Source organism: Clytia hemisphaerica, unplaced genomic scaffold (genome assembly GCF_902728285.1).
Source record: "Clytia hemisphaerica strain Z4C2 unplaced genomic scaffold, Clytia hemisphaerica genome assembly, whole genome shotgun sequence".
NCBI classification, from domain to species: Eukaryota; Metazoa; Cnidaria; class Hydrozoa; order Leptothecata; family Clytiidae; genus Clytia; species Clytia hemisphaerica.
In genome coordinates, this window is record NW_027103595.1 from 1,541,987 (window position 1) to 1,558,877 (window position 16,891).

The following is a 16,891-nucleotide window of genomic DNA, read 5'->3' on the forward strand; positions in this document are numbered from 1 at the left end:
ATCATCCATGGAGTGGAAGAGAATGGCAATAGAGATGAAAATGATTTCGTAAACGAACTCCTAAACGACGTTAAAATAAACACAGAGCCAACTTACGTCTCCCGTATTGGTAAAGAATCAAATCGTACACGACCAATCAAAGTTGTATTTAATGGCGGGCATGTAAAATACAATTTTATGAGAAACTTAAGGGAATTGAAGCAGTACGACAAGTACGCCAACATGAGCATCACAGACGATTTAACAATAATGGAAAGAGACCAAGTAAAAGAATGGAGAAGTAAAGCAAACGAGAGAAATCGAGCAATGCCGCAGAGTGATTACAAATGGAGAGTGCGAGGAAGTCCTCAAGGAGGATTATATTTAAAAAATATTTTGTAAAACAAGATCGGTTTAGTAATCTTTGTAATATTCCAAACCAATGTATGAGCGATTTATAGAGGCCCATGTGCATGCACGGTGGCCTGGAAATCTGTAAAACATTATTATTATTATTATAAAGTACCTACATAAAATTACTTCCAAATCCAAGTAGATTTTTTAAATTGGCAAAAATCCAATCAAAATTTTCATAAATTTTCAAACTGTAGATTTGAAAGACTTTCACTAACAACACAAAATTACAAGGTAGAAGTCTGCCGGGGGCACCTTGGCGAATAACCGGGACGTGCCACGCTGGAGTTTGAAAAGTGGACCCTGTGAGATATGAATGTTTGTTAAAAATTTGGGACCCTTTCAGAACGAAAAATGATTTGATCGAAAAAAATCAAAATATTTTCCCACTTTAACCCTGTAAATTGGCAAAAGTGACTTAAAGTAGACGAAAAATTCAAATATTGTTAAATTTCCACCCTAAAAATTGTCTACATCTTGAAAATTTTAGTAAATTTTGGGACCATATCAGATATCTCAAGAGTCTGAAAAAGGGACCCTGGTCAGCGGCATGTCCCCGTACTTAATTTTGCCTAAGTGCCCCCCCCTGGAAGTCTGTCAGTAGTGAAAACCCAAAACATCCTCGTACATCTACCATTTAGAGTCAAAGGTAGTTAAATCCAGCTAAACGACAGGCATCCGAAAGCCCAGGAAACCAGTCATCTCAATGTAAAATGTTGTTATTTTCATTCACAAATAGAACCAAGATGTGTTTCAGTGGTCAGCTTGTCAGAATATTGTTTCCACGTAAAAAGCATTCAATTTTTAAATTCCAAATTATCACTTCACTTTTCATCATTTCTACACCATATTGCACCACCAAAAATGTTATATAAATACCAACCTTACTTTCCATCTTAATTTTTGAGGATTTCTGTAACCATTTCGGAGTTACATTCTCTGGGATAAGGTTATCAGGTTTAACTTGTACCCATAGAAAAAAGCAGTGATCTGTTACCCAATGAATGTGAGCATATTAACATATTGAACATTCCCTGCAAATAGTATCCTGCATGCAGTCAATCTCAGCTGTGTCATAATGTCATAAATATTGCACTTGTACTATAGATTTACCAACGTGCCAAGCTGACAAAATTTCAAAGATCCCCCTGGTAGAGATTTCTAGGGAATTCCTAGGAAATTCCTGGTGAAATAAAAACTCAATTTCCCAGGATTCCCTAGAGTTTTAGGGAGCAAATTTACCAGGAATTTACTAGGAAATTTCTAGGGAATTTCTAGGACCATGTTGTTGAAAAATTTAAACAATTTCTAGGAAATTTCTAGGGATTTTCTAGGGTGTGAGATTCTATTAAAAAAAGAGAACCTCTCAGTTCTAGGATTTTCCTAGGAAATTTCTAGGAAATTCCTGGGAAAACCTTGAAAATACCTGAAATACAACATTTTTATGAGAAAAATCCTAAGTGTATAATGCTAATAATAACCATCACATAAAGAAGGTCTGCTTTTGTAAAAATTGGATAAGCCTGAAGATCTTGCTATAATATACAGGAATCTTCATAGTGTTGAGAAAATGACATACTATAAAGTTATCATGCTTTTGCTTATGGTTTTTAATCTAACCTTATGCTTATGACAAATTGGTCCAGAAATGTACACCAGAAGATTAAGGTCGGAAACATTGCTAACCATAATAAAACATGAAAAATACCTTTCTACATAGGAAATATTGGTAAATTTGCAGAATTCTCGTTACCATCCAGCATTTTAGCCAACTGCAGCAAACATGCACCCCCAATTTCCAAAATCAAATTAGATCTTTTTGATTTTTCATTTATTTTTCTGAAAAAGAAAAGAAGTTACACATTAAAGCAAAACAACAACACAAGATTATATGGTACCAAAATACAGAAATGTTACACAGAAGAAGAAAGACAAGTTATTCTATTTGGCATAAATTTTGAATTTTTTATGATGATGATATATCTTCTCTTTTTCAGGTCTATGTACACTGAAAAATCTCCTAAACGAAAAATAACCCTAATGCTAAGGGATTTCGAGCTCAAAATGACATGAAATGAAGATACTATGTACAGTAAAAGGAAGTTTACAATGTGTCATACATAGTGTCCTCCCCCCCCCCCTTTATAAAGGGGGGGGATTCTGATTTTGGCCCTTTTTTTAAAGTATGGGGGAAAATGAAAAATTTGAAATTTGCTGGGGGGAAATAAAGAGGGGGGGAAAACCATAAATTTAGGAGATTTTGACTGGGGGAACTTCACTGATCTCAAGGTGATCTTGTTGCAAAACCTGTTTAAGCAATAAAATCAGCAAATCTTTTGGGATAAACCAACTTTTCAATACAATTTCATTTTTCCAGCACTTTCAAGGCTATTTTTTCAAGCTTTCCAAAATTTCAAACTTGATTTAAGGCATTTTTATGTTAACCATATGGGGAACCGCAAAATCTTCAAATAGCTGGGGGAATTCAAAAAAGAGGGGGGAACCGAAAAATTTTGAAATATGGTGGGGGAAATAAAAGAGGGGGGAATGGAGAAAAATTTTGATTTTTAGTGGGGGGAACCAACCCAGGAGGACACTATGGTCATAATGAATAATAAACAACAATAACATTACAATAAAAACAACAGATTAAACCAAATCTATAAATTGAAGTATTGGGTGTGTAGAGAAGAAATACGTAATACTTTATTAATTGACGAACAGTCTTGATTTAAGTTTTTTGGTGAAAATCAAAAAGCTACTGGTTGATAAATCCAGGCAAAAAAGGTTCCAACAATGAGGGCCATAAAATCGAATGGGAGAAGGAGAGTTCAGCAAAAACTAAAGTTGTCAATGAATTGGATGCAGGTTGACGTGTGCCAAGATTATGTATTGGTTTCTGAATAACATTTTTCTATTCTATTCTATTCTTTCTATTCTCTTCTTCTATTCTATTCTATCTATTTTAAATCTTTTTTCAGTTTCTTAAATAAAATAAATAAATAAATAAATAATTATGTGTTGGCATCTTGTTTCCGGAAATGCTTCAAGTGCTCAGTCATTCTTCTGTTGATCTCTGTTTCATGATTTGGGTAGTTTCTGACTTGTTCTTGATTGGAGTACAACAGTCCTAAAAGATATTGAGAAAATAATACATATAGAATTTCTATAGTAGTTAAAAAGGTTTTACATTGGCTCAAAATTTACCCTGAGTGAGGGATGTTGTGTTTACTCTTTCTATGAATTAACATTTACTAACACAAAAGCATAAGCAAATATTAGTCTTACTATAAATCAGGTTGCGATGGTTTTTATCAAGACCTTTTTTGTTTGAACGAATTGTTTTTTTCCCAACTGTAGAGCATGTCTGCAAGTCTTCCAGGGAAAACAAAATTGTCATCATCCTCTCGCATTCACCCACGCCAGTCTTTTCTTTTGGCAAGTTCTTTCAGCGTTTTCTAAATAAAAGTTATTATTATGTATAAAGCTCTTCAAATATCAGATAAAACTAGAATCAAACAGCTTAATGAAAAAGTAGGTATGAGGTATAAAGTATAAAGTAGGTATATATTATATGAACTGGAAGAATTTTTTTCACTCATCTTACCATCGTTTCTTTTGATACTTGCTCTTCGTTGTCTGCTGCTTCACTTGATTCACCTGTGTCAATGTTCTGTATGAGATATGTCATACAATATGAAATTATGAACATATAATTATGAATATGAATACATTTATTTCAACATCATGCTGCAACGTGCTGTGTATAGATTATTGTTTGAGTAAGTTTATGTTAAAGATTTGTCCTTCAACTCATCCTAATTTATTAACAATGAAAGACAAAATAATACATAGGCATGCTGATGTTTTTCACAATTGGTCCTTAATCAGAAAATTTCTTTAAAAAGGACATACCTTGTCCTGCATCAACAAGTTGATACAATTTGATTGCCTAGCAACCATTCTTTCTAACTCCTCCACCCGTTCAGTTAGTTAGCGAAGAGCAATTACAATTGGGTTGTTGGTGGTGTGGTTGTTGTTGATTGGTGGTTGTTGTTGTGGTGGTTGTTGTTGTTGTTGTTGGGGTGGTTGTTGTTGTTGGGGTGGTTGTTGTTGTAGGAGTGGTTGATGTTGCACTTGAAGGAGCTGATGTTGGTCATAACCATCTCGATATAGATCCATATTTATGGAGCGGGATACCGAAGAACCAAGGGAGTCATCATTCAGGAATTCACTATAACTTGAAAACCCAAATGATGAAGTGGATGAATCGAACATAGCTCCTCCAGGAACACTTCCACCACTTTTTGGTGTGAGAAGAGAGCCTTCTAGTCGCTCTGGACTGCGGTCACAAACATCTTTTTGTGGGGATATAACCTCAATGCCAATAAGTGGGGATCTTGGGGTTGCAGTGAGAGAGTTTTCATTGTCCGAATGTGGAATATGATCATCTAAAAGTATGGTTAAAATATTTGTAGGTTTACATAAAATATACATTAACTTTATTAAATAAACTCAAATCAATATATATACCAAACATCTTTCATAAATATTCCAGAACCCAAAGTCTTTAATCATATAATACACAATATCCTTAATAGTTTTACAGTTACAATGTATTGTTTGTAGTTTTAGAGTGCTATTCTACAAGAAATTATTTCATACAAATATGTTTGATAAACAAAAGTAAGTTTTACTATTTGCTTCTTCATTGTCTTTTGTTTGTTAATTGTTTCTTGGCTGAATTTTTCTCCAGCCTGAAATGTATGAAAAGATTTTCATTGTAATAAACAAAACTTAAATTTCAAAAAAAAATTGATAAATTGATCTTAAAAAAATAATAACTCACAATTTGCAAAACTTCTTTCGCAAAATCAATATGAGCTTTTGCTGCTGACTTTTGAATCTAAATTATGAAAAATAGACAACATGACATAATCAAAGAAAACATGAATGTCAATGCATTGTAGGAAAAGATATAAACCCTAAAAATGCTTGAAGACTGGCCAGGTGGTATCGGTCAAAATCAATTACCAGATAACGTACTCATGACAACTGAAGCATCATATCATTGATCTTTACCATAAGGAGCGTTTACATAATAATTAATGAATCATTGACAACACTTAACTTTTTACTGGGAAAATTTAAGTATATATGTATAGTTTTAAAATTAATTGACAATGATATAACAAGTTTAGCTTAATTTGATTAATGTTGCAGAATCTTTACTTCTTTTTTCTGCTGTTTGACTGCAGATGATGCTGCCATTGGCTTTTTCTGTTGTTTCTCCTTCAATAAAAAATATGAATTTTTTTAAACACTTTTAAGGGTTCTTGCACAGATTTGGCCCAATGTGCGTTGTTACTAAAAGAGGTAACGAGTGGTAACGAGTGGTAACGAGTGGTAACGATGTGGTAACGAGTGGTAACGAGGTGGTAACGAGATGGTAACGAGTGGTAACGATGTGGTAACGAGGTAACGAGTGGTAACCAGTTGAAAACGGTGGCCCTAAGTCTCCAAATTTGAATTTCTCGATTCTGGTGGTTTTGCAACAGATGCTGATGGCTCTTGAGGTTCTGCAGCAGGACCTGGCAGATCTGGTGAATGTGCAGTAGGAATTGGAGATTTAGGCGTATGTTATAGTGGAGTTGATAGATCTGGTGAATGTGATGGTAAAGTTGGTTGTTTGGGTGAATGAAATGGTGGAATTGATGGTTCTGGTGAATGTGAATCAAAGATTGATGGTTCTGGAGGTTCTGCATCAGGAGTTGGCGGTTCTGGGGAATGTGCATCAGGAGTTGGTGATTCTGGTGAATGTGCAGCAGGAGTTGGGGGTTCTGGTGAATGTGCAGCAGGAGTTGGTGGTTCCGATGAATGCACTGGTGGAGTTAGTGGTTCTGGTGAATGTACAGCAGGAGTTGGTGGTTCTGGTGAATGTACAGCAGGAGTTAGTGGTTCTGGTGAATGGACAGCAGGAGTTGGTGCTTCTGGTGAATGTACAGCAGGAGTTGGTGATTCTGGTGAATGTACAGCAGGAGTTGGTGGTTCTGGTGAATGTGCAGCAGGAGTTGGTGGTTCTGATGAATCCAATGGTGGAGTTGGTGATTTTGGTGAATGTGCAGCAGGAGTCGATGCTTCTGGTGAATGTACAGCAGGAGTTGGTGATTCTGGTGAATGTGCAACAGGAGTTGGTGGTTTTGGTGAATGTACAGCAGGAGTTGGTGGTTCTGGTGAATGTACAGCAGGAGTTGGTGATTCTGGTGAATGTACAGCAGGAGTTGGTGCATCTGGTGAATGTACAGCAGGAGTTGGTGGTTCTGGTGAATGTAAAGCAGGAGTTGGTGATTCTGGTGAATGTGCAGCAGGAGTTGGTGCTTCTGGTGAATGTACAGCAGGAGTTGGTGCTTCTGGTGAATGTACAGCAGGAGTTGGTGCTTCTGGTGAATGTGCATCAGGAGTCGATGCTTCTGGTGAATGTACAGCAGGAGTTGGTGATTCAGGTGAATGTGCAGCAGGAGTTGGTGGTTTTGGTGAATGTACAGCAGGAGTTGGTGGTTCTGGTGAATGTACAGCAGGAGTTGGTGATTCTGGTGAATGTACAGCAGGAGTTGGTGCATCTGGTGAATGTACAGCAGGAGTTGGTGGTTCTGGTGAATGTAAAGCAGGAGTTGGTGATTCTGGTGAATGTACAGCAGGAGTTGGTGATTCTGGTGAATGTGCAGCAGGAGTTGGTGGTTTTGGTGAATGTACAGCAGGAGTTGGTGGTTCTGGTGAATGTACAGCAGGAGTTGGTGATTCTGGTGAATGTACAGCAGGAGTTGGTGCACCTGGTGAATGTAAAGCAGGAGTTAGTGGTTCTGGTGAATGTACAGCAGGAGTTGGTGATTCTGGTGAATGCGCAGCAGGAGTTGGTGGTTCTGGTGAATGCAATGGTGGAGTTGGTGGTTCTGGTGAATGTAAAGCAGGAGTTGGTGGTTCTGGTGAATGTACAGCAGGAGTTGGTGATTCTGGTGAATGTGCAGCAGGAGTTGGTGGTTTTGGTGAATGTGCAGCAGGAGTTGGTGGTTCTGATGAATGCACTGGTGGAGTTAGTGGTTCTGGTGAATGTACAGCAGGAGTTGGTGGTTCTGGTGAATGTACAGCAGGAGTTGGTGGTTCTGGTGAATGTACAGCAGGAGTTTGTGCTTCTGGTGAATGCACAGCAGGAGTTGGTGGTTTTGCTGAATGTACAGCAGGAGTTGGTGTGGTTCTGGTGAATGTACAGCAGGAGTTGGTTATTTATGGTGAGTGCGCAGCAGGAGTTATTGTTTTTTCCTTCCTTCATTCATTCATCCATTTTATACATAAAATACGCCAATACGAAGAAAACAAATATAGTTATTCAAAGAAGTCGTTCTATTCTTTTAAATAATTAATGATTTTTTATCTTCAAGTTAAAAAAAAAGGATGCTTCGATAATTTGCACATTACATTTACAATTATACACCTCAGAACACCCCTTAATTTATGCTCCAGTGGAAGAAATAAACACAGTGCATTCAAATACAAAACTTTAGAAGCCACTGTGTTGGGTTAAATTGTTTTTTTTTCTAGATAGGTCAGAAACTTTTTTTGCTTTTTCGTCATTATTTGAGAATTTATTTGTTTTACCACTGGGATTGGGATTGAAACAGCATCCAATTTTTCAATGGTTTGACCATTTTGCCAAATGACGTCAATCAAATGGGACTTTGTTTTAGGAATATTTCCACTAGAGTGGGCGATGGGAAAGATTCTCGGTCAAATGGACAAAAGCGTATGAGATAACAAAAAAGTCATGCAGCGTCAGACAATTTTCGGAAAATTAACAAGGGGGCGTTTATTTGGAACCTAAGAGTAAGCTCAAAGTCTTCAATTAATAATGTACATTTACCAGAACCATTAACTCCACCATTGCATTCACCAGATCCATCAACTCCTAATGCACATTCAACAGAATAATCAACTCCACCATCACATTCACCGTCCCCACCATCCCCACCATTGCATTCACGAGAATGACCATCCCCAACATTGCATTCACCAGATCAATCAACATCAGCATTATATTCACCAGAATCATCAACTCCACTATCCCATTCACCAGAACCACCAACTCCTGCTGTACATTCACCAGAACCACCAACTCCTGCTTTACATTCACCAGAACCACCGACTCCTACTGCACATTCACCAGAACCACCAACTCCACCATTGCATTCACCAGAACCACCAACTCCTGCTGTACATTCACCAGAAGCACCAACTCCTGCTGTACATTCACCAGAAGCACCAACTCCTGCTGTACATTCACCAGAAGCACCAACTCCTGCTGTACATTCACCAGAACCACCAACTCCTGCTGTACATTCACCAGAACCACCAACTCCTGCTGTACATTCACCAGCACCACCAACTCCACCAATGCATTCATCAGAACCACCAACTCCTGCTGCACATTCACCAGAACCACCAACTCCCGCTGCACATTCACCAGAATCACCCACTCCTGGTGCACATTCCCCAGAATCGCCAACTCCTGATGCAGAACCTCCAGAACCATCAATCTTTGATTCACATTCACCAGAACCATCAATTCCACCATTTCATTCACCCAAACAACCAGATCCATCAACTCCACTATAACATACGCCTAAATCTCCAATTCCTACTGCACATTCACCAGATCTGCCAGGTCCTGCTGCAGAACCTCAAGAGCCATCAGCATCTGTTGCAAAACCACCAGAATCGAGAAATTCAAATTTGGAGACTTAGGGCCACCGTTTTCAACTGGTTACCACTCGTTACCTCGTTACCACTCGTTACCACCTCGTTACCACCTCGTTACCACTCGTTACCACATCGTTACCAGTCGTTACCACTCGTTACCACTCGTTACCTCTTTTAGTAACAACGCCAATGTGCCAACCTGTACCAAATTAAATTTTATAAATAGTTTAAAATTAATCAAAAATATTTTGATCATTTTCTAGATGGATTTCATATATACTCAACAAATATGGTATAGACCTTTTTTAAAGAGGCGACCCTGTTGAATAATTAAGGAGTCCAGCATAAAAACAATGATACAGTCATGCATAATTACTGTATCATGCATATTGTAATGGTTATGCATGGCTATATCATTGTTTTTTCTGCTGGACTACATAATTATTCAACATTGTGACGTAGATACCTGAGCAAAAACTTCAGTTATAACAACTTCAATTGATTTTGATAAAATATAATGCAGAATCTTACTTCTTTTTTTGCTGTTTGGCTGCAGATGCTGCTGCCATTGGCTTTTTCTGTTGTTTCTCCTTCAACAAAAAATAGGAGTTTGTTAAAAAATGAGAGGGGGTTTAAAGATATATACTGCGAAAAAAAATTTATAGAAAAAAAAATTCAAAAACACAAAAGTAAAGTTTTTAACGGCTAGTTCGAAACACGGGTCACAGGTCACGGGTTACGGGTCACGGGTCACGGGTCACGGGTATACAATTTACAGACCGGAAAAAATATAACGATATCATGACGTATAATTCATAACACGTACTACATAACACATATAATAGTACCAATACTACTTAAGTATAGTATGTCTGAAACAATTATATACGAATAGTATTATCATGAAAATTTTTAAATAATATGTCACCCACAAATTTTGACAAAATGATATTGAATGACAAAAATATTGTCAAAATCATGAAATATAAGGCCTCTGGACCAATTTACAGCAAAATGTTTTTTCATACTCAATAGGATGCTAATCATGTGACTGGATATAGATTGACATGTTTTAAAACGATTAAATGCTACAAGATAGTGGTTTTAGAGATATGAGTATAATTACGTCATTTTTATTAAAAATTCATAATGGTAGGTGGAAAATATTGACACATTTATAAAATACCATCATTTCTACGTTATTATCCATTAAAATTATATTCATACTCAAGGTGATGGAGGGGATATAATGAGATATGATTTAACAATAGCCGTACTATCATTTTCTTGAGAAAGCTCGCTTTTCAGGCGATGGGAATTGTAATATATTACTTACGTATAACATATAACATGCATATAACACTAAAAGTGTATTATTGATAATATAAGCTTATTATATTTATGTAATACTGTATGTTGCGGTGTTTTCTGGTCTGCATTATACACGACGCAAACTTCGAAAGCACGTGGAAAGCACGTGGTTAGGTTTTAGCGTTTTAAATAGTCATACGTGGATAAAATACCTTCAAATTGATTTTTTCGATAATTTTTAGTGTTTTTTAAAACATTTTCTGTTTGAATTACTTTGATCTGAGCTGCCCCGTCACCACGTGCCCTGTGACCCGTGCCCCGTAACCCGTGCCCCGTGACCCGGACCCGTGACCCGTGACCCGTGTTTCGAACTAGCCGAGTTTTTAACACATATCACAATGGTTGTTTTGGAGAATGCGAAGAGTCTTTTAGATATAATTACTCCAGCAGATTTTTTTAAATCTTATTGATTTGTTTTTTATAACACAACAGTGAAAATGTATAGCAATGTGCCCCCTGTTATTACGTAATGGCTTTATGGCAACTCCTGAACTTGGGGACAGGATGTACGGAATGCTTTACCTTTTTTTGTTTGTTTTCAATTTTTGTATCATCTTTGTCTTCTGGTATCCTTTCTGCCGCTTTTGACTTTTTCGGAGTGGATTCCTCTTCCCCATCAGATTCTGTAAAAAAATAATTTTTCCATGACCAGACGATCTCAATCGAACGGAATTGACGATTGAACCAATCGAACCAAATCGAACGCAATCCACCGATTGAAATTCGATTGTCGAACGCAATCGAATCTCAATCGAACGTCAAAATTCTGGGTAATATTCGATTGGTTCGATTGTTGTTCCACTTCTTCGATCGACTGGTTCGATCGTCGATTCCGTTCGATTGAGATCGTCTGGCTTTATTCTTGCAGCTTCCCAACATGCAAGCTCTCAAACATCACAAGCCGAATGAAACTACTTTCGATTTCCCATAGAAATTATGTGATGAACAATCCGGGGGTCAATGAATCGGCGATCGAACGCAATCGAACGCAATCGAATATCAATCGAATCTGAAAATTGCGGTAATATTCGATTGAGATTCGATTGCATTCGACAATCGAATTTCAATCGGTCGATTGCGTTCGATTTGCTTCGACTGGTTCGATCGTCGATTCCGTTCGATTGAGATCGTCTGGCCATGATTAATATTGTGTTTACACTAATAATTCTGATTTCCTTGTCTTGATGAAGACAGGAAAATTTTTAAGGTGCCGTAAAATGACCATTTTGCAACACAGACTTAACTTTTTACAAAAAACATCTTAAGACACAAGAAATTTGGAATACATGAACTTTTGCTTAATTAAATGTCTACCATTTTGAAGTTTCCCTGAAAAATTAAATGGATATAGCATATAGGTATTTATACTGTATACTTTCTTTTTTGGAACATGTTTCCCAGTCGGTAGGTCCAAAAATGTATCTTTACACAAAAGACATTTAACAATTAAATTGTAAAAATTGTTTTCCCCAACAAGGTAGTTAATGACATAATTGATTTTTAATCATTTTAGTATAAATAGAGCCTTAGATTACTAGGTACTGTAACTTGGTCTAATGTCAACATCCCTCGTCTAAAATTAAACACCCTTTTCTAGAGCTGAAAATAATAGGAAGGTTGAAACTATTTTTCTTTGCTTAGTGGTAAGAGAGAAAATTATTTTTCAATCACAGATTCCAACTTTCATATTATTCCTATCTCTAAACAAGGGTGTCGAAATTAGAAGACAGATGTCGAGATTAGACCAACTTATGGTATTCAGTTAGGCTTTTGCCTTCATCGAGCGAGGAGCTATTTTATAGAAGTTAATCTGACTGCAAGAATAATGCTGGAAAATTTGAAGTAAATTTTCAAAAATAAATATTATTTCTTGTTAGTATTTTTACCCAAATCTAGTCCAATACTTACCCCAAATCAAACGTGTGTCAAGCATTAATGTACACAGTAAAATTTTAAGGCCCAGTATACTTTTTAAAGTAAAGCTTGGTTTCATCATCCAATTTTTACTTTAACCCTATCCAGACTCTCCAGCTTGATACTCGATGGTTAGGGGTTCGTTTTAATGAACGCGTCAACAATCGATAACTTTTTCCAATTGATGACAAATCAATAATCGAGGAGTTTGTTACTGATACATGATTCAAGATTCCATAACTAACTTGTATTTATATTGATCCTCACCCATAGAGAATCAGTTGCAGGTTCTCCTCCATCAACGAACCTGCCGACGCATCAATATGCCATCAATATGCCATTTTGTTCAACCACCTTCACTTCAAGATAGGCCACCACAGAATGAACTTCCTTTTATAGGATGAACCATATTCATGTGGCTTTCAGCCTTGCACTCCATCGCAGATGCTAATTAATTTTAATGACTTTTTTTGACTAATGACCAAGTTAAAAAATTTTTAATTTTTTTATATATATTTGAGTATTAAAAATGCATGCATTCAAATAATAAAGTTTTAAAATTTTTCTCTGGGCTAGTTAGTAAAATATCTTAAACCAGAGGATGTCAATCGAACGTTCAATTGCCAATCGAACCAATCGAATTAATCGAATTTACTCGAATCCAATCGAATGATTGATTTTTGATTAGACGAATTGATCGAACGCCAATTGAATTCTAATCGAAACCAAAAAACATGTGAAATTCGATTGGTTTCGATTGAGTTCGAGGAGCTTCGATTAACGTTCTATCAACTTCGATTAACGTTCGATCCACTTCGATTAACGTTCGAGCAACTTCGATTTTACTTTAAAAAGTTTAAATTTTGCAGGGCTAAATTTGGAAGATTTTTTGTAACACAACCATGAAATTCCCCTCCCGCCAAAAGAAGTTAGCGGAAGAATGTTTGCCTAATTCCTGGGGGGGGGTACTTAGGCAAAAATGGGTGATGGGTATGTGCGGACGGTAAGGGTCGGTTTTTTCACCTTTCAAAGTCTCTCTAAGAGGGTAGCAAAAATCACAAAAATCCATATCAGTCTCTCTAAGGGTCAGAAAATTCAAGATTTCTAGGAAATTTTTTTGAACCACGAAAATCGAAATTACAAAAAAACTGGAACAAAATTTGATCGAATGCCAATCGAACATATGGAATCAATCGAATGCCAATCAAACATAAATCGAATTAATCGAATGTCAATCGAACGTATAATCGAAGTTGATCAAACGTTAATCGAAACTAATCAAACGGTAATCGAATCCAATCAATAAAAAGATGTGAAATTTCGATTGGCGTTCGATCAATTCGGCTAATCAAAAATCAATCATTCGATTGGCTTCGATTAAGTATGATTGATTCGGTAATTGAACTTTTCGACTGACATCCCCTGGCTTAAATAGGCTCTGTGATGAAAAAATTATCCTTTTTCTAGTGGACGTGTTAAGTCCAGTGTCAGTCCGGTGTTAAAATGCTGGAAACACAAGGCACCGGACATGTGTCGAAAAAAAACACGGCCAAAGCAAAATCATCAAAGTTTGGTCTATCAAAGGGTAAAGGGTCAATTTTCAATTTTTGGCTTGGACACCTCGCAAACTAGTACCCCTGGGACTATATTAATACATGAAAAAACCTGCGAGAGTGAAAAGAGCTAATAAATAGCGAGCAACACAACACAGACAAAGTTTATGCTGCGCCAGACCCTCCCACTTATAATACAATCAATAAATTTTTCCAATATCGATAACCAATCAATGCCAATGCAATGGATTGGATATCGATATTGGTTCCGATAATCGATGCGATAGGCAATCAAAGTTCTCCCCACACACAAGTCAAGATCCTGATTAGTAGCTTGACTAAGACAAGAGTGGAGACATGTTTTTTGTTGTCAAAAGGAAGATTACCATTGTTTCTGTCTATACTACTTATTTGTAGTACTGTGTATCTGTCTGTGTTAGTGTTGTCGTTGACGTTGTGAACTGAAATAAATCAGAAATGTGCCGCAATAAATACTTACCACTACTTGCTTGGCAAATTTGGAAGTCAATCGAAAGGGCTGTTTGTGTGGTATGACCCCAACAACCAGTCAGGACCTCTTTGGTCTTTTTTAACATTAGTTCGGATAGAATAAAAACATACCTGATCAACACAAGCAAACCTTCTGTCTTGCGTTTTCCTGCGTTTACTCTTTCCTTCACAACAACTTTCGTTTTTGTTTATGTAGGTTTTAAAATCCACAAGTAATGAACCTCTTATAGCTTTATCTGAATAAATCTGGTTGAAAACCTGCTATCAGGTTTCATTCCGTACGTTTTTTATCCACGTGGTGAACCGGTTTCCCCGATTTCCCGATAATTAAAAATTGGAACTTTCCCGTGGGCGCAATTGGGCGTACCGCCATCGCGAAATATTTTTCGTGAAAATTTACCGTATTCTAACGCTAATATAATCTAGATAGGAAACAAATATTAAATTTGACTCTTTTTTGCTCGTATTTCTAAATTTTACGATAAAAAGAACTATTTACAACTTATTTTCTTTAACGGGCGTTGAATCGATATTCACATATTTAATGATGTCATAATCAATGCCGTGCATATTTTGTCAGTGTCGTGCATATTATGTCAACATCCTTTTCATTGGATAAATACCACTAAAATATACAAGAAAAGTAAACATAAATTTATCGCCCGCGAGCACGGCTTAGCTAAGCGCACCTCTCTTATTCATTATCTAAGAATTGGAGCGGGCAAAGATTACCGCGCGGGCTGATAGCGGGCAAAGGTTATTTGAAGATGTTTTCAGTTATAATCCAAGGTAGAACATACTAAACATAGAAAGGGGGTATTTTTTAGTGCTCTATACGATGATCGGTATTTTTTTTAATTCTATGTTTAGATTTTTCTACCCAGCCCCGTTGCTATGTACGCGCGCCTTGTTGCTAAGACCTTTGCTTGAAATCGAAAGTGAAACCAAAATAATTTAGCGCAAACTGCCGTTTGCGTAATATCGATAAAGTGAAATGAGGTCCTGACTGACAACAGGCTGCATCATTTGAAAATTTCAGGCGTGTGGTCAATCACACTCCTAAAACCTTAATTTTAGTAATTTAGGCGTGTGATAAGGAGTGCTATGCACAACTTTCAGTTGTGAAACTTACTTTATGGGGTGTGATTGATCGCACTCCTCAGACATTTTAGGTGTGTGTGGAGGTGTGCGCGTGCTATCGCACGCCTCAAATGGTGCAGCCTGCCAATGTCTTCCTCTATTTCATTCTGTTATTTTCCTTTTTGTCTGTTTGAATATATTCCTTCCCAGATTGTAAGACTAAGGTAAGATATAACTGAGCCTTGGCACGTGCCTTCTTGGTCATGGCTATTAAGACGTCCAGGTTTCACTCCAACTTTCCAATGACTTTTGACTTATTTCATCGGGCTCGAACTCACACTATGAGGGGAAGAAAGGTCCTATTCCGAAGAGTAAAAAGATGATGTAATATTTGAAATGAAAGCACCCGATTGGCCCAAAGTTTATCAAATCGAAAGTGAAACAATATTTTTTTTTTTGAATAATGAAAATATATCTTTAAAAGATAAATCCTATAATAAAATACAAAAAGTATTCTTTTAGGAGAAAAAAACAAAAGTGGACAAAAGTACTTCAAAAATTATTGAAAAAATTGACTTCAAAATACTGTTGGAATAATAAGAAAAAAAAAAAAAAAAAAAAAAAAAAAAAACAACAACTCAAATATAGCTTATAGCTTCAGTTAGGGTGCATACCATTTAGCCAAAAACCCAAAAAAGTGAAACAGAGGGTTTAGCGAACGCATTGATTCATTTAAAAGTTTACCTAAACAGACGATCAAAGCCAACAGTCTTTTTTCTGTGTTTTCTTCGTTCGCTAAACCAAGGGTTTAGCAAACAAAAGGGTATAGACAAAACGCTGAACGGCGGAACGACGGAATGCCGGAACCGGAATAGCTGTTCCGGCCGGAATAGCTATTCCGCGGAATAATGATGTTTTTTTTATATTTTGTATTCCGCGGAATATGATTATATATTTTTTTCCATCTGGGCCAAGTCAAGCTAACGAAGGTATGACATCGCTGAAAAATTTCAGTTAAGCACGGCTAGAAGTTGGTCCAGTGGTTTAAAGCGTTGGTTTCACGCACTAGGGATCCCCAGATCGAAGCGGGTCTGAGTCACCTTTAAAATTTTTATCCAGGTTTTGATGTTTCATGTTTTTTTGGGTGCAGATTCCGAAAAAATAGGTCTGAAGTCCTGAAAAGTTGACGGATGGGCGCTAAGAGACCGTAAAGGACCCGTACGGGACGTTGAATAACCCATTCCCCTAGCGCCGGACTGGGTTGGTCTCACGACTTGAAACTTTCTGGAGACGTCAAGCATATCGAAGGGGGGGAGCAT

General features: G+C 37.0%; 2 protein-coding genes across 3 annotated transcripts in view; both read right to left on the reverse strand.

Annotated features, from left to right (window-relative positions):
* LOC136801656 (mutS protein homolog 5-like) overlaps positions 1–2,228 on the reverse strand; it is a 63,438-nt gene extending 61,210 nt beyond the window's left edge. Inside the window, exon 1 of the mRNA XM_067058300.1 lies at positions 2,102–2,228. The gene's annotated coding sequence lies outside the window, so the exon portion shown is untranslated. The remainder of the gene's footprint in view (positions 1–2,101) is intronic.
* A 3,102-nt stretch (positions 2,229–5,330) lies between these two features.
* On the reverse strand, positions 5,331–14,986 carry LOC136801659 (uncharacterized). Of its 2 annotated transcripts, none has more exons than XM_067058302.1 (4): positions 14,482–14,986; positions 11,038–11,138; positions 9,676–9,734; positions 5,331–5,685 (listed from the first exon to the last, which is right to left on the reverse strand). In XM_067058302.1, the coding sequence occupies exons 1-4, from the start codon at positions 14,576–14,578 to the stop codon at positions 5,622–5,624; spliced, it is 321 nt and encodes a 106-aa protein (XP_066914403.1). In that variant the 5' UTR covers positions 14,579–14,986; the 3' UTR covers positions 5,331–5,621. The 2 variants fall into 2 exon arrangements, with proteins under 2 accessions (XP_066914403.1, XP_066914405.1); XM_067058304.1 differs by lacking the exon at positions 5,331–5,685 and adding an exon at positions 8,891–9,343.
* Positions 14,987–16,891: the final 1,905 nt, after the last annotated feature.